This window comes from Somniosus microcephalus, unplaced genomic scaffold, assembly GCF_052327205.1.
Source record: "Somniosus microcephalus isolate GS21.2 unplaced genomic scaffold, FLI_Smic_1.0 unresolved_chr1, whole genome shotgun sequence".
Lineage (NCBI taxonomy): Eukaryota > Metazoa > Chordata > Chondrichthyes > Squaliformes > Somniosidae > Somniosus > Somniosus microcephalus.
The window spans coordinates 37,678,273-37,700,496 of record NW_028225179.1 but is presented as its reverse complement, the minus strand read 5'-3'; the positions used below and the strand labels follow the sequence as shown (position 1 = coordinate 37,700,496).

Genomic DNA, 22,224 nt, shown 5'->3' with positions numbered 1-22,224 from the left:
CGGGGCACCGACTCTCCCTGGGGTACGGGTCCCCATGGGCTCCGACTCTCCCCGGGGTACGGGCTCTCCCCGGGGCACCGACTCTCCCTGGGGTACGGGTCCCCACGGGCTCCGACTCTCCCCAGGGTACGGGCACCGACTCTCCCCAGGGTACGGGCACCGACTCTCCCCGGGGTACGGGTCCCCGCGGACACCGATACTCCCCGGGGCACCGACTCTCCCCGGGGTACGGGCACCAACTCTGCCCGGGGCACCGACTCTCCCCGGGGTACGAGCTCCGACTCTCCCCGGGGTACAGGCTCTCCCCGGGGCACCGACTCTCCCCGGGGTACGGGTCCCCACGGGCTCCAACTCTCCCCGGGGTACGGGTCCCCACGGGCTCCGACTCTCCCCGGGGTACGGGTCCCCACGGGCACCGACTCTCCCCGGGGTACGGGTCCCCACGGGCTCCGACTCTCCCCGGGGTACGGGTCCCCACGGGCACCGACTCTCCCCAGGGTACGGGCACCGACTCTCCCCGGGGTACGGGCACCGACTCTCCCCGGGGTACGGGTCCCCGCGGACACCGATACTCCCCGGGGCACCGACTCTCCCTGGGGTACGGGCACCGACTCTGCCCGGGGCACCGACTCTCCCCGGGGTACGAGCTCCGACTCTCCCCGGGGTACGGGCTCTCCCCGGGGCACCGACTCTGCCCGGGGCACCGACTCTGCCCGGGGCACCGACTCTCCCCGGGGTACGGGTTTCAGTGAGATTCAGAAACTATGTCAGCAAGAATTTTTTTAATGTTGCCGCTGTGGAGGAAATTCCAAGTGTGATGTCACAGGAGAGGGAATCCCTGTGAAATGGAAAGTGAATGGAGCGTTTACCACTCATAAATATCAGCCGGACCACCAGAGTCTCTCAGTTCAGAACGCAGAGAGATCCAATTCTGGGACACCGACACCACTCCAATGGAGGCTACAGGTAGGAGAGACCACGAGCTCACACCTCCCTCACTACCTCTCTCCTCTCTCTCCTCTCTCTCCATCTGACACTCTCTCTCTGTCTCTCTCTCTGTCTCTCTGTCTCTCTCTCTCTCTGTCTCTCCCACTCTCCCTCTCTCTGTGTCTCTCTCTCTCACTCTGTCTCTCTCTCTGTTTCTCTCTCTCTCTGTCTCTCTCTCTGTCTATGTCGCTCTCTCTGTCTCCCTCTCTCTCTCTCTCTCCCTCCCTCTCTGTCTGTCTCTCTCTCTCTCTGTCTCTCTCTCCCACTCTCTCTCTGTCTCTCTCTCTCTCTCTGTCTCTCTCTCCCACTCTCTCTCTGTCTCTCTCTGTCTCTCTCTCCCACTCTCTCTCTGTCTCTCTCTCTCTCTCTGTCTCTCTCTCCCACTCTCTCTCTCTCTCTCTCTGTCTCTCTCTCTCTCTGTCTCTCCCACTCTCCCTCTCTCTCTGTGTCTCTCTCTCTCACTCTCTGTCTCTCTCTCTCTCTGTCTCTCTCTCTGTCTCTCTCTCTCTCTGTCTCTGTCTCTCTCTCTCCCACTCTCTCTCTCTCTGTCTCGCTCTCTCTCACTCTCTGTCTCTCTCTCTCCCACTCTCTCTCTCTCTGTCTCTCTCTCTCACTCTCTGTCTCTCTCTCTCCTACTCTCTCTTTCCCTCTCTCTGTCTCTCTCTCTGTCTCTCTGTCTGTCTCTCTCTCTGTCTCTCTCTGTCTCTCTGTCTGTCTCTCTCTCTGTCTCTGTCTCTCTCTCTCCCTTCTCCTGCCTCACTCTCTAAATCGTCTCTTTGTCCAGTTTTTCTCCAGGGTATCTTGTTAGTTATTACGCTGATTGTTCAGACTCTCGTCACAGTCCGAGCTCTTCCGGCCACAGGTCGCAACTCGAGGGGACCAACCGCAGAAACGCCCAACACCGAACAGGCATTCTGCATGAGTCTCAGACTTTCCCGCACAATCCTCCAGGAGTCACGCAGGCTACAGGAGCGATACGTAAGGAACTCATTAATTACTGGTGTCTCTCAGTCCCTCTCTCTCTCAGGGAGATATCTGTACACTGACTGGTGTCTCTCAGTCCCTCTCTCTCTCAGGGAGATATCTGTACACTGACTGGTGTCTCTCAGTCCCTCTCTCTCAGGGAGATATCTGTACACTGACTGGTGTCTCTCAGTCCCTCTCTCTCAGGGAGATATCTGTACACTGACTGGTGTCTCTCAGTCCCTCTCTCTCAGGGAGATATCTGTACACTGACTGGTGTCTCTCAGTCCCTCTCTCTCAGGGAGATATCTGTACACTGACTGGTGTCTCTCAGTCCCTCTCTCTCAGGGAGATATCTGTACACTGACTGGTGTCTCTCAGTCTCTCTCTCAGGGAGATATCTGTATACTGACTGGTGTCTCTCAGCCCCACTCTCTCAGGGAGTTATCTGTACATTGACTGGTGTCTCTCAGTCCCTCTCTCTCAGGGAGATATCTGTACACTGACTGGTGTCTCTCAGTCCCTCTCTCTCTCAGGGAGATATCTGTACACTGACTGGTGTCTCTCAGTCCCTCTCTCTCAGGGAGATATCTGTACACTGACTGGTGTCTCTCTGTCCCTCTCTCTGAGGGAGATATCTGTACACTGACTGGTGTGTCTCAGTCCCTCTCCCTCAGGGAGATATCTGTACACTGACTGGTGTCTCTCAGTCCCCTCTCTCTCAGGGAGATATCTGTACACTGACTGGTGTCTCTCAGTCCCTCTCTCTCAGGGAGATATCTGTACACTGACTGGTGTCTCTCAGTCCCTCTCTCTCAGGGAGATATCTGTACACTGACTGGTGTCTCTCAGTCCATCTCCTCCTCAGGGAGATATCTGTACACTGACTGGTGTCTCTCAGTCCATCTCCTCCTCAGGGAGATATCTGTACACTGACTGGTGTCTCTCAGTCCATCTCTCTCAGGGAGATATCTGTACACTGACTGGTGTCTCTCAGTCCATCTCCTCCTCAGGGAGATATCTGTACACTGACTGGTGTCTCTCAGTCCCTCTCTCTCAGGGAGATATCTGTACACTGACTGGTGTCTCTCAGTCCATCTCCTCCTCAGGGAGATATCTGTACACTGACTGGTGTCTCTCAGTCCCTCTCTCTCAGGGAGATATCTGTACACTGACTGGTGTCTCTCAGTCCCTCTCTCTCAGGGAGATATCTGTACACTGACTGGTGTCTCTCAGTCCCTCTCCCTCAGGGAGATATCTGTACACTGACTGGTGTCTCTCAGTCCCTCTCTCTCAGGGAGATATCTGTACACTGACTGGTGTCTCTCAGTCCCTCTCTCTCAGGGAGATATCTGTACACTGACTGGTGTCTCTCAGTCCCCTCTCTCTCAGGGAGATATCTGTACACTGACTGGTGTCTCTCAGTCCCTCTCTCTCAGGGAGATATCTGTACACTGACTGGTGTCTCTCAGTCCCTCTCTCTCAGGGAGATATCTGTACACTGACTGGTGTCTCTCAGTCCCTCTCTCTCAGGGAGATATCTGTACACTGACTGGTGTCTCTCAGTCCATCTCCTCCTCAGGGAGATATCTGTACACTGACTGTTTCCCAGGTGTTGACTGTGATTTATTATTCGACAGATAGCAACAAACCTCCCTGGCATGGTGCTCAGTGAGAGCAGAGAGCTGGAATTCCTTCCATCGGGGACGCTGACTTACTCCCACTGGATGTCACTGCAGGTTAGTACACCCAACTCGCTCTCGGCCTCTGCCTCTCGCACCCGCAGGACAGTCCAAGGCTCCGGGCAGAGCCTACATCTAGAAAGAGACACCCCGCAAATCAGGGGTCCCTGAAGGACATACAAGATTCTGAGGGGGATTGACAGGGTCGATGCTGAGAGGCTGTTTCCCCCTGGCTGGAGAGTCTAGAACCAGGGGTCACAGTCTCAGGATAAGGGGTCGGTCATTTAGGACTGAGATGAGGAGGAATTTCTTCACTGAGAGGGTGGTGAATCTTTGGAATTCTCTGCCCCAGAGGGCTGTGGAGGCTCCGTCATTGAGTATAATCAAGGCTGAGATCGATAGATTTTTGGATATTAATAGAATTGAGGGATATGGAGATCAGGTGGGAAGGTGGAGATGTTGTGCAGTGTCGATGGGTGTTGCTAATCCCACTCTTTCTGATCCGTGTTTGGTTCAGGATTCCGAGCGGCTGCTGAGAATGGCCGAGAGTCTCCCGATATTCCGGGCGTATCTGAAGAGGCTGAGGGCGCGGGAGGAGGAAAACGGGAATCGAATTCACATCCTGCGAGACATGGACATCATCCTACTCAACACGAGGGACCTGGTCCAGCAGATACATGCACAGGTAAAGGGGCTCGGGATCTCATCTCACGGGGGAACGTGTCTCAACTCCTCCAACTTGGCTCAAACCTAGTCTCGCTCTCTCTTGCTCTCTCTTTCTCTCTCTGTCCCTCCCTCTCTCTCTGTCTCTCTCTCTCTCTCTCTGTCAATTCAATTTCAATTAAATTCAAATGCTTTATTGGCATGAAAGTTTACAGGGAACCATATTGCCAAAGCTTACATAACAAAAAGTACAGGTTTCCAACAATCTGTAGGTGTCAAACGTTTTTGACCCTCGTTGGGTACAGACAATATTAATTTAAACAGTCGTTGACCCTCGTTGGGTACATTCAGTATTAATTTAAACAGTCGTTGGGTACATTCGGTATTGATTTAAACATTTTTAGATTATATATGCTATGGGTGTGCTCGTTAGTCACTCACTGTTCCTCAGGTTGTGACATGTTGTTACATATTGGGCACCAAGATATCCCTGTCTCTCTCTCTCTCTTTCTCTCCCTGTCTCTCTCTCTGTCTCGCTCTCTCTGTTTCTCTTTGTCTCTGTTTCTCTCTGTCTCTGTTTCTCTCTGTCCCTCCCTCTCTATCTCTCTCCCTGTCTCTCTCTCTCTCTCTCTCTGTGTCTGTCTCTCTCTCTCTGTCTCTCTCTCTCTCTCTGTCTCTCTCTCTCACTGTCTCTCTCTCTGACTCTGTCTCTCTCTGTCTCTCTGTCTCGCTCTGTCTCTCTCTCTCTCTCTCTCCACCTTCTGTTTTAACATTGTGTGTTTCTCTCTCTCTCTAGATGTCCGTGCTGAGAGTCTCCATTCCCGATTCCCAGGCCCTCTCGTTGCCGGATCAGGTCTCGAATCGCTCCGTCGAGTGGGACCGGTTGACGGAGACCTTGCTGATCCTGCGGGCGTGGTCACGGTATCTGGGCCGCGTGGTGCGAGATTTCACCGTGCTGCGTGTCCGGGCTCGCCGGCGGGCGAAGGAGTTAATCGGGGGAGGCCACTGAAACCCAGGGTGGCGGAGAGCGAGAGATTCCGATTACCCCGGGTGGGGGTTGATGGTGGAATCCAACAGGAGATCGGGAGAAGGACCAGACGGTCAGAGCATGGACGCTCCTGGAATGGAACCAAGTGCCTGGGGGCAACGCGCCCCCACTGACACACGCTACCTCTCCCTCCCCCTCACTCACTCCCTACCTCATCCCCACTCCCTCACTCCGTACCTCTCCCTCACCCTCACCCACTCCCCTCTCCCTCACTCACTTCCTACCTCACCCCCTACCTCCCTCTCCCTCACTCACTCCCTACCTCACCCTCACCCACTCCCTACCTCTTCCTCCCCCTCACTCACTCCCTACCTCAACCCCACTCCCTCACTCCGTACCTCTCCCTCACCCTCACCCACTCCCCTCTCCCTCACTCACTTCCTACCTCACCCCCTACTTCTCCCTCACCCTCACTCACTCCCTACCTCATCCCCACTCCCTCACTCCGTACCTCACCCTCACTCTCACCCACTCCCCTTTCCCTCACTCACTTCCTACCTCACCCCCTACCTCCCTCAGCCTCACTCACTCCCTACCTCACCCTCACTCACTCCCTACCTCACCCTCACTCACTCCCTACCTCTCCCTCACCCTCACTCACTCCCTACCTCTCCCTCACCCACTCCCTACCTCTCCCTCTCCCTCACTTACTCCCTACCTCTCCCTCTCCCTCATTCACTCCCTACCTCCCACTCCCTACCTCACCCTCATTCCCTCCCTCACTCCCTACCTCCCACCAACTCTCCCTCATTCCCTACCTCACCCCCACTCCATCTCCCTCACTCCCTACCTCCCACTCCCTCACCACCTCTACCTCACTCCCAATCTGCTCATCACAGTCTCTGAATGTGTGTGCGACTGAGAGACTCTGTCTGACTGTGTGTCTGCGAGTGTGAGTCTGTGTTTTTTAAATATTTATTCAATATTTAATATTTAATTGTTCTCTGTATGTACTTAACATTTTGAATAAAATGCATTTGTAGAAACAGCTTTCTGGAGTCTCAATTTAAGGCCCAGAGGGAGCTTTACTCTGTATAGAAACATAGAAGATAGGAGCAGGAGTCGGCCATTCGGCCCCTCGAGCCTGCTCCGCCATTCAATGAGATCATGGCTGATCGCCCAAATTCAGTACCCTGTCCCTGCCTTCTCCCCATATCCCTTGATCCCTTTAGCCTTAAGAAATATATCCAACTCTTTCTTGAATATATTTAATGAATTGGCCTCAACTGCCTTCTGTGGTAGAGAATTCCACAGGTTCACCACTCTCTGGGTGAAGAAATTCCTCCTCATCTCTGTCCTAAATGGCTTACCCCTTATCCTTAGACTGTGACCCCTGGTTCTGGACTCCCCGACCATCGGGAACATCCTTCCTGCATCTAGTCTGTCCAGTCCTGTCAGAATTTTATGTTTCAATGAGATCCCCTCTCATTCTTCTAAACTCCAGTGAGTATAAGCCCAATCGACCCAATCTCTCCTCATACGTCATTCCTGCCATCCCAGGTATCAGTCTGTTGAATCTTCGCTGCACTCCCTCCATGGCAAGAACATCCTTCCTCAGATAAGATGACCAAAACTGCTCACAATACTCAAGATGTGGCCTCACCAAGGCCCTGTACAACTGCAGCAAGACATCCTTGCCCGTGCTGTACCTGCTCTGGGAGTGTTTGATGGGACAGTACAGAGGGAGCTTTACTCTGTATCTAACCTGTGCTGTACCTGCTCTGGGAGTGTTTGATGGGACAGTACAGAGGGAGCTTTACTCTGTATCTAACCCGTGCTGTACCTGCCCTGGGAGTGTTTGATGGGACAGTGTAGAGGGAGCTTTACTCTGTATCTAACCCCGTGCTGCACCTGCCCTGGGAGTGTTTGATGGGACAGTGTAGAGGGAGCTTTACTCTGTATCTAACCCGTGCTGTACCTGCCCTGGGAGTGTTTGACGGGACAGTGTAGAGTGAGCTTTACTCTATATCTAACCCCATGCTGTACCTGCCCTGGGAGTGTTTGATGGGACAGTGTAGAGGGAGATTTACTCTGTATCTAACCCATGCTGTACCTGCCCTGGGAGTGTTTGATGGGACAGTGTAGAGGGAGCTTTACTCTGTATCTAACCCGTGCTGTACCTGCCCTGGGAGTGTTTGATGGGACAGTGTAGAGGGTGCTTTACTCTGTATCTAACCCGTGCTGTACCTGCCCTGGGAGTGTTTGACGGGACAGTGTAGAGTGAGCTTTACTCTGTATCTAACCCCGTGCTGTACCTGCCCTGGGAGTGTTTGATGGGACAGTGTAGAGGGAGCTTTACTCTGTATCTAACCCGAGTTGTACCTGCCCTGGGAGTGTTTGATGGGACAGTCATAGAGTCATAGAGTCATAGAGTTATACAGCACGGATAGAGGCCCTTCGGCCCATCGTGTCCGTGCCGGCCATCAAGCCCTGTCTAATCTAATCCCATATTCCAGCATTTGGTCCGTAGCCTTGTATGTTATGGCATTTCAAGTGCTCATCCAAATGCTTCTTCAATGTTGTGAGGGTTCCAGCCTCCACAACCCTTTCAGGCAGTGAGTTCCAGACTCCAACCACCCTCTGGGTGAAAAAGTTCTTTCTCAAATCCCCTCTAAACCTCCCGCCCTTTACCTTGAATCTATGCCCCCTAGTTATTGACCCTTCTACTAAGGGAAAAAGCTCCTCAGCATCCATCCTATCTATGCCCCTCATAATTTTGTACACCTCAATCATGTCCCCCCTCAGCCTCCTCTGCTCCAAGGAAAACAAACCCAATCTGCCCAGTCTTTCTTCATAGCTGAAGCGCTCCAGCCCTGGTAACATCCTGGTGAATCTCCTCTGCACCCTCTCCAACGCGATCACATCCTTCCTGTAGTGTGGCGACCAGAACTGCACACAGTATTCCAGCTGTGGCCTAACCAGTGTTTTATACAGCTTCATCATAACCTCCTTGCTCTTATATTCTATGCCTCGGCTAATGAAGGCAAGTATCCCATATGCCTTTTTTACCACCTTATCCACCTGTTCCGCCGCCTTCAGGGATCTGTGTACTTGCACACCCAGATCCCTCTGACCCTCCGTCTTGCCTAGGGTCTTACCATTCATTGTGTATTCCCTTGCCTTGTTAGTCCCCCCAAAGTGCATCACCTCGCACTTTTCCGGGTTAAATTCCATTTGCCACTGTTCCGCCCATCTGACCAACCCATCTATATCGTCCTGCAGACTGAGGCTACCCTCCTCGCTATTTACCACCCCACCAATTTTTGTATCATCCGCGAACTTACTGATCATACCTTTTACATTCATATTCATGTCATTAATGTAGACCACAAACAGCAAGGGACCCAGCACCGATCCCTGTGGCACCCCACTGGCCACAGGCTTCCAGTCACAAAAACAACCTTCGACCATCACCCTCTGGATACAAAACTGGCTTAGTGGCAGAAGGCAATGTGCCAAGGCACCCTGGATTCCATGGGCTCTTACCTTCTTGACCAGTCTCCTGTGCGGGACTTTATCGAAGGCCTTACTGGAATCCATGTATACCACATCCACTGCGTTACCCTCATCCACACACCTAGTCACCCCCTCAAAAAATTCAATCAAATTAGTCAGACATGATCTTCCCTTGACAAAGCCATGTTGACTATCCCTGATTAATCCTTGCCTCTCCAAGTGGAGACTAATTTTGTCCCTCAGGATTTTTTCCAATAATTTTCCTACCACTGATGTTAGGCTCACTGGCCTGTAGTTCCCCGGTTTTTCCCTACTTCCCTTCTTGAATAATGGTACTACATTAGCGGTTCTCCAGTCCTCTGGCACATCCCCTGTGGCCAGAGAGGTCCTGAATATATGTGTTAGAGCCCCCGCAATCTCTTCCTTTGCCTCACACAGCAGCCTGGGATACATTTCATCCGGGCCTGGGGATTTATCCATTTTTAGGCCTGCTAAAACCGCCAATACCTCCTCCCTCTCGATGTTAATATGTTCGAGCATATCACAGTCCCCCCGCCCTATTTCTATGTCTACATCGTCCTCCTCCATAGTGAAAACAGATGCAAAAAATTCATTTAGAACTCCTCCTACATCTTCCGGCTCCACACACAGATTGCCACTTTTGTCCCTAATGGGCCCTATTTTTTCCCCAGTTATCCTCTTACCCTTAATATACTTATAAAACATCTTAGGATTTTCCTTTATTTTGCTCGCCAGTGTTATTTCATGGCCCCTCCTTGATCTCCTAATTTCTTTTTTAAGTATCCCCCTGCACTTTTTGTACTCCTCCAGGGAGCTTTACTCTGTATCTAACCCATGCTGTACCTGCCCTGGGAGTGTTTGATGGGACAGTGTAGAGGGAGCTTTACTCTGTATCTAACCCTGTGCTGTACCTGCCCTGGGAGTGTTTGAGGGGCAGTGTAGAGGGAGCTTTACTCTGTATCTAACCCGTGCTGTACCTGCCCTGGGAGTGTTTGATGGGACAGTGTAGAGGGAGCTTTACTCTGTATCTAACCCCGTGCTGTACCTGCCCTGGGAGTGTTTGATGGGACAATGTAGAGGGAGCTTTACTCTGTATCTAACCCTGTGCTGTACCTGCCCTGGGAGCGTTTGATGGGACAGTGTAGAGGGAGCTTTACTCTGTATCTAACCCGTGCTGTACCTGCCCTAGGAGTGTTTGACGGGACAGCGTAGAGGGAGCTTTACTCTGTATCTAACCCGTGCTGTACCTGCCCTGGGAGTGTTTGATGGGACAGTGTAGAGGGAGCTTTACTCTGTATCTAACCCGTGCTGTACCTGCCCTGGGAGTGTTTGATGGGACAGTGTAGAGGGAGCTTTACTCTGTACCTAACCCCGTGCAGTACCTGCCCTGGGAGTGTTTGATGGGACAGTGTAGAGGGAGCTTTACTCTGTATTTAACCCGTGCTGTACCTGCCCTGGGAGTGTTTGATGGGACAGTACAGAGGGAGCTTTACTCTATCTAACCCGTGCTGTACCTGCCCTGGGAGTGTTTGATGGGACAGTGTAGAGGGAGCTTTACTCTGTATCTAACCCGTGCTGTACCTGCCCTGGGAGTGTTTGATGGGACAGCACAGAGGGAGCTTTACTCTGTATCTAACCCGTGCTGTACCTGCCCTGGGAGTGTTTGATGGGACAGTGTAGAGGGAGATTTACTCTGCATCTAACCCGTGCTGTACCTGCCTTGGGAGTGTTTGATGGGACAGTGTAGAGGGAGCTTTACTCTGTATCTAACCCCGTGCTGTACCTGCCCTGGGAGTGTTTGATGGGACAGTGCAAAGGGAGATTTACTCTGTATCTAACCCGTGCTGTACCTGCCCTGGGAGTGTTTGATGGGACAGTGTAGAGGGAGCTTTACTCTGTATCTAACCCCGTGCTGTACCTGCCCTGGGAGTGTTTGATGGGACAGTGTAGAGGGAGCTTTACTCTGTATCTAACCCGTGCTGTACGTGTAGAGGGAGCTTTACTCTGTATCTAACCCTGTGCTGTACCTGCCCTGGGAGTGTTTGATGGGACAGTGTAGAGGGAGATTTACTCTGTATCTAACCCATGCTGTACCTGCCCTGGGAGTGTTTGATGGGACAGTGTAGAGGGAGCTTTACTCTGTATCTAACCCGTGCTGTACCTGCCCTGGGAGTGTTTGATGGGACAGTGTAGAGGGAGATTTACTCTGTATCTAACCCATGCTGTACCTGCCCTGGGAGTGTTTGATGGGACAGTGTAGAGGGAGCTTTACTCTGTATCTAACCCGTGCTGTACCTGCCCTGGGAGTGTTTGATGGGACAGTGTAGAAGGTGCTTTACTCTGTATCTAACCCGTACTGTACCTGCCCTGGGAGTGTTTGACGGGACAGTGTAGAGTGAGCTTTACTCTGTATCTAACCCCGTGCTGTACCTGCCCTGGGAGTGTTTGATGGGACAGTGTAGAGGGAGCTTTACTCTGTATCTTACCCTGTGCTGTACCTGCCCTGGGAGTGTTTGATGGGAGAGTGTAGAGAGAGCTTTACTCTGTATCTAACCCCGTGCTGTACCTGCCCTGGGAGTGTTTGATGGGACAGTCATAGAGTCATAGAGTTATACAGTATGGATCGAGGCCCTTCGGCCCATCGTGTCCGTGCCGGCCATCAAGCCCTGTCTAATCTAATCCCATATTCCAGCATTTGGTCCGTAGCCTTGTATGTTATGGCATTTCAAGTGCTCATCCAAATGCTTCTTCAATGTTGTGAGGGTTCCTGCCTCCACAACCCTTTCAGGCAGTGAGTTCCAGACTCCAACCACCCTCTGGGTGAAAAAGTTTTTTCTCAAATCTCCTCTAAACCTCCCGCCCTTTACCTTGAATCTATGCCCCCTAGTTATTGACCCTTCTACTAAGGGAAAAAGCTCCTCAGTATCCATCCTATCTATGCCCCTCATAATTTTGTACACCTCAATCATGTCCCCCCTCAGCCTCCTCTGCTCCAAGGAAAACAAACCCAATCTGCCCAGTCTTTCTTCATAGCTGAAGCGCTCCAGCCCTGTTAACATCCTGGTGAATCTCCTCTGCACCCTCTCCAAAGCGATCACATCCTTCCTGTAGTGTGGCGACCAGAACTGCACACAGTATTCCAGCTGTGGCCTAACCAGTGTTTTATACAGCTCCATCATAACCTCCTTGCTCTTATATTCTATGCCTCGGCTAATGAAGGCAAGTATCCCATATGCCTTTTTTACCACCTTATCCACCTGTTCCGCCGCCTTCAGGGATCTGTGTACTTGCACACCCAGATCCCTCTGACCCTCCGTCTTGCCTAGGGTCTTACCATTCATTGTGTATTCTGTTGCCTTGTTTGTCCCCCCAAAGTGCATCACCTCGCACTTTTCCGGGTTAAATTCCATTTGCCACTGTTCCGCCCATCTGACCAACCCATCTATATCGTCCTGCAGACTGAGGCTACCCTCCTCGCTATTTACCACCCCACCAATTTTTGTATCATCCGCGAACTTACTGATCATACCTTTTACATTCATATCCAAGTCATTAATGTAGACCACAAACAGCAAGGGACCCAGCACCGATCCCTGTGGCACCCCACTGGCCACAGGCTTCCAGTCACAAAAACAACCTTCGACCATCACCCTCTGCCTTCTGCCACTAAGCCAGTTTTGTATCCAATGTGCCAAGGCACCCTGGATTCCATGGGCTCTTACCTTCTTGACCAGTCTCCTGTGCGGGACTTTATCGAAGGCCTTACTGAAATCCATGTATACCACATCCACTGCGTTACCCTCATCCACACACCTAGTCACCCCCTCAAAAAATTCAATCAAATTAGTCAGACATGATCTTCCCTTGACAAAGCCATGTTGACTATCCCTGATTAATCCTTGTCTCTCCAAGTGGAGACTAATTTTGTCCCTCAGAATTTTTTCCAATAATTTTCCTACCACTGATGTTAGGCTCACTGGCCTGTAGTTCCCCGGTTTTTCCCTACTTCCCTTCTTGAATAATGGTACTACATTAGCGGTTCTCCAGTCCTCTGGCACATCCCCTGTGGCCAGAGAGGTCCTGAATATATGTGTTAGAGCCCCCGCAATCTCTTCCTTTGCCTCACACAGCAGCCTGGGATACATTTCATCCGGGCCTGGGGATTTATCCATTTTTAGGCCTGCTAAAACCGCCAATACCTCCTGCCTCTCGATGTTAATATGTTCGAGCATATCACAGTCCCCCCGCCCTATTTCTATGTCTACATCGTCCTCCTCCATAGTGAAAACAGATGCAAAAAATTCATTTAGAACTCCTCCTACATCTTCCGGCTCCACACACAGATTGCCACTTTTGTCCCTAATGGGCCCTATTTTTTCCCTAGTTATCCTCTTACCCTTAATATACTTATAAAACATCTTAGGATTTTCCTTTATTTTGCTCGCCAGTGTTATTTCATGGCCCCTCCTTGATCTCCTAATTTCTTTTTTAAGTATCCCCCTGCACTTTTTGTACTCCTCTAGGGAGCTTTACTCTGTATCTAACCCATGCTGTACCTGCCCTGGGAGTGTTTGATGGGACAGTGTAGAGGGAGCTTTACTCTGTATCTAACCCTGTGCTGTACCTGCCCTGGGAGTGTTTGAGGGGCAGTGTAGAGGGAGCTTTACTCTGTATCTAACCCGTGCTGTACCTGCCCTGGGAGTGTTTGATGGGACAATGTAGAGGGAGCTTTACTCTGTATCTAACCCTGTGCTGTACCTGCCCTGGGAGTGTTTGATGGGACAGTGTAGAGGGAGCTTTACTCTGTATTTAACCCGTGCTGTACCTGCCCTGGGAGTGTTTGATGGGACAGCACAGAGGGAGCTTTACTCTGTATCTAACCCGTGCTGTACCTGCCCTGGGAGTGTTTGATGGGACAGTGTAGAGGGAGCTTTACTCTGCATCTAACCCGTGCTGTACATGCCCTGGGAGTGTTTGATGGGACAGTGCAGAGGGAGCTTTACTCTGTATCTAACCCCGTGCTGTACCTGCCCTGGGAGTGTTTGATGGGACAGTGCAGAGGGAGATTTACTCTGTATCTAACCCGTGCTGTACCTGCCCTGGGAGTGTTTGATGGGACAGTGTAGAGGGAGCTTTACTGTTTATCTAACCCCGTGCTGTACCTGCCCTGGGAGTGTTTGATGGGACAGTGCAGAGGGAGCTTTACTCTGCACCTAACCCCGTGCAGTACCTGCCCTGGGAGTGTTTGATGGGACAGTGTAGAGGGAGCTTTACTCTGTATTTAACCCGTGCTGTACCTGCCCTGGGAGTGTTTGATGGGACAGCGCAGAGGGAGCTTTACTCTGTATCTAACCCGTGCTGTACCTGCCCTGGGAGTGTTTGATGGGACAGTGCAGAGGGTGATTTACTCTGTATCTAACCCGTGCTGTACCTGCCCTGGGAGTGTTTGATGGGACAGTGTAGAGGGAGCTTTACTCTGTATCTAACCCCGTGCTGTACCTGCCCTGGGAGTGTTTGATGGACTGTGTAGAGGGAGCTTTACTCTGTATCTAACCCGTGCTGTACCTGCCCTGGGAGTGTTTGATGGGACAGTGTAGAGGGAGTTTTACTGTGTATCTAACCCGTGCTGTACCTGCCCTGGGAGTGTTTGATGGGACAGTGTAGAGGGAGCTTTACTCTGTATCTAACCCCATGTTGTACCTGCCCTGGGAATGTTTGATGGGACAGTGTAGAGGGAGCTTTACTCTGTATCTAACCCGTGCTGTACCTGCCCTGCGAGTGTTTGCTGGGGCAGTGTAGAGAGAGATTTACTCTGTATCGAACCCGTGCTGTATCTGTCCTAGGAGTGTTTGATGGGACAGTGTAGAGGGAGCTTTACTCTGTATCTAACCCATTCTGTACCTGCCCTGGGAGTGTTTGATGGGACAGTGTAGAGGGAGCTTTACTCTGTATCTAACTCGTGCTGTACCTACCCTGGGAATGTTGGATGGGACAGTGTAGAGGGAGCTTTACTCTGTATCTAACCCCGTGCTGTACCTGCCCTGGGAGTGTTTGATGGGACAGTGCAGAGGGAGATTTACTCTGTATCTAACCCGTGCTGTACCTGCCCTGGGAGTGTTTGATGGGACAGTGTAGAGGGAGCTTTACTCTGTATCTAACCCCGTGCTGTACCTGCCCTGGGAATGTTTGATGGGACAGTGTAGAGGGAGCTTTACTCTGTATCTAACCCCGTGCTGTACCTGCCCTGGGAGTGTTTGATGGGACAGTGCAGAGGGAGATTTACTCTGTATCTAACCCGTGCTGTACCTGCCCTGGGAGTGTTTGATGGGACAGTGTAGAGGGAGCTTTACTCTGTATCTAACCCCGTGCTGTACCTGCCCTGGGAGTGTTTGATGGACTGTGTTGAGGGAGCTTTACTCTGTATCTAACCCGTGCTGTACCTGCCCTGGGAGTGTTTGATGGGACAGTGTAGAGGGAGCTTTACTGTGTATCTAACCCGTGCTGTACCTGCCCTGGGAGTGTTTGATGGGACAGTGTAGAGGGAGCTTTACTCTGTATCTAACCCCATGTTGTCCCTGCCCTGGGAATGTTTGATGGGACAGTGTAGAGGGAGCTTTGCTCTGTATCTAACCCGTGCTGTACCTGCCCTGCGAGTGTTTGCTGGGGCAGTGTAGAGGGAGATTTACTCTGTATCGAACCCGTGCTGTATCTGTCCTAGGAGTGTTTGATGGGACAGTGTAGAGGGAGCTTTACTCTGTATCTAACCCATTCTGTACCTGCCCTGGGAGTGTTTGATGGGACAGTGTAGAGGGAGCTTTACTCTGTATCTAACCCTGTGCTGTACCTGCCCTGGGAGTGTTTGATGGGACAGTGTAGAGGGAGCTTTACTGTGTATCTAACCCGTGCTGTACCTGCCCTAGGAGCGTTTGACGAGACAGCGTAGAGGGAGCTTTACACTGTCCCATCAAACACTCCCAGTGCAGGTACAGCACGTGTTAGATACAGAGTAGAGGGAGCTTTACTCTGTATCTAACCCTGTGCTGTACCTGCCCTGGGAGTGTTTGATGGGACAGTGTAGAGGGAGCTTTACTCTGTACCTAACCCCGTGCAGGACCTGCCCTGGGAGTGTTTGATGGGACAGTGTAGAGGGAGCTTTACTCTGTATTTAACCCGTGCTGTACCTGCCCGGGGAGTGTTTGATGGGACAGCACAGAGGGAGCTTTACTCTGTATCTAACCCGTGCTGCACCTGCCCTGGGAGTGTTTGATGGGACAGTGTAGAGGGAGCTTTACTCTGCATCTAACCCGTGCTGTACCTGCCCTGGGAGTGTTTGATGGGACAGTGTAGAGGGAGCTTTACTCTGTATCTAACCCCGTGCTGTACCTGCCCTGGGAGTGTTTGATGGGACAGTGCAGAGGGAGCTTTACTCTGTATCTAACCCGTGCTGTACCTGCCCTGGGAGTGTTTGATGGGACAGTGCAGAGGGAATTTACTCTGTATCTAACCCGTGCTGTACCTGCCCTGGGAGTGTTTGATGGGACAGTGTAGAGGGAGCTTTACTCTGTATCTAACCCCGTGCTGTACCTGCCCTGGGAGTGTTTGATGGGACAGTGCAGAGGGAGCTTTACTCTGTATCTAACCCGTGCTGTACCTGCCCTGGGAGTGTTTGATGGGACAGTGCAGAGGGAATTTACTCTGTATCTAACCCGTGCTGTACCTGCCCTGGGAGTGTTTGATGGGACAGTGTAGAGGGAGCTTTACTCTGTATCTAACCCCGTGCTGTACCTGCCCTGGGAGTGTTTGATGGACTGTGTAGAGGGAGCTTTACTCTGTATCTAACCCGTGCTGTACCTGCCCTGGGAGTGTTTGATGGGACAGTGTAGAGGGAGCTTTACTGTGTATCTAACCCGTGCTGTACCTGCCCTGGGAGTGTTTGATGGGACAGTGTAGAGGGAGCTTTACTCTGTATCTAACCCCATGTTGTACCTGCCCTGGGAATGTTTGATGGGACAGTGTAGAGGGAGCTTTACTCTGTATCTAACCCGTGCTGTACCTGCCCTGCGAGTGTTTGCTGGGGCAGTGTAGAGGGAGCTTTACTGTGTATCTAACCCGTGCTGTACCTGCCCTGGGAGTGTTTGATGGGACAGTGTAGAGGGAGCTTTACTCTGTATCTAACCCCGTGCTGTACCTGCCCTGGGAGTGTTTGATGGGACAGTGTGGAGGGAGCTTTACTCTGTATCTAACCCCATGTTGTACCTGCCCTGGGAATGTTTGATGGGACAGTGTAGAGGGAGCTTTACTCTGTATCTAACCCGTGCTGTCCCTGCCCTGCGAGTGTTTGCTGGGGCAGTGTAGAGGGAGATTTACTCTGTATCGAACCCGTGCTGTATCTGTCCTAGGAGTGTTTGATGGGACAGTGTAGAGGGAGCTTTACTCTGTATCTAACCCATTCTGCACCTGCCCTGGGAGTGTTTGATGGGACAGTGTAGAGGGAGCTTTACTCTGTATCTAACCCCGTGCTGTACCTGCCCTGGGAGTGTTTGATGGGACAGTGTAGAGGTAGCTTTACTCTGTATCTAACCCCGTGCTGTACCTGCCCTGGGAGTGTTTGATGGGACAGTGTAGAGGGAGCTTTACTCTGTATCTAACCCGTGCTGTACCTGCCCTGGGAGTGTTTGATGGGACAGTGTAGAGGGAGCTTTACTGTGTATCTAACCCGTGCTGTACCTGCCCTGGGAGTGTTTGATGGGACAGTGTAGAGGGAGCTTTACTCTGTATCTAACCCCATGTTGTACCTGCCCTGGGAATGTTTGATGGGACAGTGTAGAGGGAGCTTTACTCTGTATCTAACCCCGTGCTGTACCTGCCCTGGGAGTGTTTGATGGGACAGTGTGGAGGGAGCTTTACTCTGTATCTAACCCCATGTTGTACCTGCCCTGGGAATGTTTGATGGGACAGTGTAGAGGGAGCTTTACTCTGTATCTAACCCGTGCTGTCCCTGCCCTGCGAGTGTTTGCTGGGGCAGTGTAGAGGGAGATTTACTCTGTATCGAACCCGTGCTGTATCTGTCCTAGGAGTGTTTGATGGGACAGTGTAGAGGGAGCTTTACTCTGTATCTAACCCATTCTGTACCTGCCCTGGGAGTGTTTGATGGGACAGTGTAGAGGGAGCTTTACTCTGTATCTAACCCCGTGCTGTACCTGCCCTGGGAGTGTTTGATGGGACAGTGTAGAGGGAGCTTTACTCTGTATCTAACCCCGTGCTGTACCTGCCCTGGGAGTGTTTGATGGGACAGTGTCGAGGGAGCTTTACTCTGTATCTAACCCGTGCTGTACCTGCCCTGGGAGTGTTTGATGGGACAGCGTAGAGGGAGCTTTACTCTGTATCTAACCCGTGCTCTACCTGCCCTGGGAGTGTTTGATGGGACAGTGTAGAGGGAGGTTTACTCTGTATCTAACCCGTGCTGTACCTGCCCTGGGAGTGTTTGATGGGACAGTGCAGAGGGAGCTTTACTCTGTACCTAACCCCGTGCAGTACCTGCCCTGGGAGTGTTTGATGGGACAGTGTAGAGGGAGCTTTACTCTGTATTTAACCCGTGCTGTACCTGCCCTGGGAGTGTTTGATGGGACAGCACAGAGGGAGCTTTACTCTGTATCTAACCCGTGTTGTACCTGCCCTGGGAGTGTTTGATGGGACAGTGTGGAGGGAGCTTTACTCTGTATCTAACCCGTGCTGTACCTGCCCTGGGAGTGTTTGATGGGACAGTGTAGAGGGAGCTTTACTCTGTATCTAACCCAGTGCTGTACCTGCCCTGGGAGTGTTTGATGGACTGTGTAGAGGGAGCTTTACTCTGTATCTAACCCGTGCTGTACCTGCCCTGGGAGTGTTTGATGGGACAGTGTAGAGGGAGTTTTACTGTGTATCTAACCCGTGCTGTACCTGCCCTGGGAGTGTTTGATGGGACAGTGTAGAGGGAGCTTTACTCTGTATCTAACCCCATGTTGTACCTGCCCTGGGAATGTTTGATGGGACAGTGTAGAGGGAGCTTTACTCTGTATCCATCCCGTGCTGTACCTGCCCTGCGAGTGTTTGCTGGGGCAGTGTAGAGAGAGATTTACTCTGTATCGAACCCGTGCTGTATCTGTCCTAGGAGTGTTTGATGGGACAGTGTAGAGGGAGCTTTACTCTGTATCTAACCCATTCTGTACCTGCCCTGGGAGTGTTTGATGGGACAGTGTAGAGGGAGCTTTACTCTGTATCTAACTCGTGCTGTACCTGCCCTGGGAATGTTTGATGGGACAGTGTAGAGGGAGCTTTACTCTGTATCTAACCCCGTGCTGTACCTGCCCTGGGAGTGTTTGATGGGACAGTGCAGAGGGAGATTTACTCTGTATCTAACCCGTGCTGTACCTGCCCTGGGAGTCTTTGATGGGACAGTGTAGAGGGAGCTTTACTCTGTATCTAACCCCGTGCTGTACCTGCCCAGGGAGTGTTTGATGGACAGTGTAGAGGGAGCTTTACTCTGTATCTAACCCGTGCTGTACCTGCCCTGGGAGTGTTTGATGGGACAGTGTAGAGGGAGCTTTACTGTGTATCTAACCCGTGCTGTACCTGCCCTGGGAGTGTTTGATGGGACAGTGTAGAGGGAGCTTTACTCTGTATCTAACCCCATGTTGTCCCTGCCCTGGGAATGTTTGATGGGACAGTGTAGAGGGAGCTTTACTCTGTATCTAACCCGTGCTGTACCTGCCCTGCGAGTGTTTGCTGGGGCAGTGTAGAGGGAGATTTACTCTGTATCGAACCCGTGCTGTATCTGTCCTAGGAGTGTTTGATGGGACAGTGTAGAGGGAGCTTTACTCTGTATCTAACCCATTCTGTACCTGCCCTGGGAGTGTTTGATGGGACAGTGTAGAGGGAGCTTTACTCTGTATCTAACCCTGTGCTGTACCTGCCCTGGGAGTGTTTGATGGGACAGTGTAGAGGGAGCTTTACTCTGTATCTAACCCGTGCTGTACCTGCCCTAGGAGCGTTTGACGGGACAGCGTAGAGGGAGCTTTACACTGTCCCATCAAACACTCCCAGTGCAGGTACAGCACGTGTTAGATACAGAGTAGAGGGAGCTTTACTCTGTATCTAACCCTGTGCTGTACCTGCCCTGGGAGTGTTTGATGGGACAGTGTAGAGGGAGCTTTACTCTGTACCTAACCCCGTGCAGGACCTGCCCTGGGAGTGTTTGATGGGACAGTGTAGAGGGAGCTTTACTCTGTATTTAACCCGTGCTGTACCTGCCCGGGGAGTGTTTGATGGGACAGCACAGAGGGAGCTTTACTCTGTATCTAACCCGTGCTGCACCTGCCCTGGGAGTGTTTGATGTGACAGTGTAGAGGGAGCTTTACTCTGCATCTAACCCGTGCTGTACCTGCCCTGGGAGTGTTTGATGGGACAGTGTAGAGGGAGCTTTACTCTGTATCTAACCCCGTGCTGTACCTGCCCTGGGAGTGTTTGATGGGACAGTGCAGAGGGAGCTTTACTCTGTATCTAACCCCATGCTGTACCTGCCCTGGGAGTGTTTGATGGGACAGTGCAGAGGGAGATTTACTCTGTATCTAACCCGTGCTGTACCTGCCCTGGGAGTGTTTGATGGGACAGTGTAGAGGGAGCTTTACTCTGTATCTAACCCCGTGCTGTACCTGCCCTGGGAGTGTTTGATGGACTGTGTAGAGGGAGCTTTACTCTGTATCTAACCCGTGCTGTACCTGCCCTGGGAGTGTTTGATGGGACAGTGTAGAGGGAGCTTTACTGTGTATCTAACCCGTGCTGTACCTGCCCTGGGAGTGTTTGATGGGACAGTGTAGAGGGAGCTTTACTCTGTATCTAACCCCATGTTGTACCTGCCCTGGGAATGTTTGATGGGACAGTGTAGAGGGAGCTTTACTCTGTATCTAACCCGTGCTGTACCTGCCCTAGGAGCGTTTGATGGGACAATGTAGAGGGAGCTTTACTCTGTATCTAACCCTGTGCTGTACCTGCCCTGGGAGTGTTTGATGGGACAGTGTAGAGGGAGCTTTACTCTGTATCTAACCCGTGCTGTACCTGCCCTAGAAGCGTTTGACGGGACAGCGTAGAGGGAGCTTCACACTGTCCCATCAAACACTCCCAGTGCAGGTACAGCACGTGTTAGATACAGAGTAGAGGGAGCTTTACTCTGTATCTAACCCTGTGCTGTACCTGCCCTGGGAGTGTTTGATGGGACAGTGTAGAGGGAGCTTTACTCTGTACCTAACCCCGTGCAGTACCTGCCCTGGGAGTGTTTGATGGGACAGTGTAGAGGGAGCTTTACTCTGTATTTAACCCGTGCTGTACCTGCCCGGGGAGTGTTTGATGGGACAGCACAGAGGGAGCTTTACTCTGTATCTAACCCGTGCTGCACCTGCCCTGGGAGTGTTTGATGGGACAGTGTAGAGGGAGCTTTACTCTGCATCTAACCCGTGCTGTACCTGCCCTGGGAGTGTTTGATGGGACAGTGTAGAGGGAGCTTTACTCTGTATCTAACCCCGTGCTGTACCTGCCCTGGGAGTGTTTGATGGGACAGTGTAGAGGGAGCTTTACTCTGTATCTAACCCCGTGCTGTACCTGCCCTGGGAGTGTTTGATGGGACAGTGCAGAGGGAGATTTACTCTGTATCTAACCCGTGCTGTACCTGCCCTGGGAGTGTTTGATGGGACAGTGTAGAGGGAGCTTTACTCTGTATCTAACCCCGTGCTGTACCTGCCCTGGGAGTGTTTGATGGACTGTGTAGAGGGAGCTTTACTCTGTATCTAACCCGTGCTGTACCTGCCCTGGGAGTGTTTGATGGGACAGTGTAGAGGGAGCTTTACTGTGTATCTAACCCGTGCTGTACCTGCCCTGGGAGTGTTTGATGGGACAGTGTAGAGGGAGCTTTACTCTGTATCTAACCCCGTGCTGTACCTGCCCTGGGAGTGTTTGATGGGACAGTGTGGAGGGAGCTTTACTCTGTATCTAACCCCATGTTGTACCTGCCCTGGGAATGTTTGATGGGACAGTGTAGAGGGAGCTTTACTCTGTATCTAACCCGTGCTGTCCCTGCCCTGCGAGTGTTTGCTGGGGCAGTGTAGAGGGAGATTTACTCTGTATCGAACCCGTGCTGTATCTGTCCTAGGAGTGTTTGATGGGACAGTGTAGAGGGAGCTTTACTCTGTATCTAACCCATTCTGTACCTGCCCTGGGAGTGTTTGATGGGACAGTGTAGAGGGAGCTTTACTCTGTATCTAACCCCGTGCTGTACCTGCCCTGGGAGTGTTTGATGGGACAGTGTGGAGGGAGCTTTACTCTGTATCTAACCCCGTGCTGTACCTGCCCTGGGAGTGTTTGATGGGACAGTGT

The 22,224-nt window shown here is 51.8% G+C and overlaps 1 protein-coding gene across 1 annotated transcript in view; it reads left to right on the top strand.

Moving 5' to 3' along the window:
• LOC147094639 (uncharacterized) overlaps nucleotides 1–6,323 on the top strand; it is an 84,483-nt gene extending 78,160 nt beyond the window's left edge. The window contains exons 5-8 of the mRNA XM_085974238.1: nucleotides 1,772–1,965; nucleotides 3,591–3,689; nucleotides 4,150–4,317; nucleotides 5,092–6,323. Coding sequence (XP_085830364.1) covers nucleotides 1,772–1,965; nucleotides 3,591–3,689; nucleotides 4,150–4,317; nucleotides 5,092–5,304 — 674 coding nt within the window. The 3' untranslated portion in view covers nucleotides 5,305–6,323. The remainder of the gene's footprint in view (nucleotides 1–1,771; nucleotides 1,966–3,590; nucleotides 3,690–4,149; nucleotides 4,318–5,091) is intronic.
• Nucleotides 6,324–22,224: the final 15,901 nt, after the last annotated feature.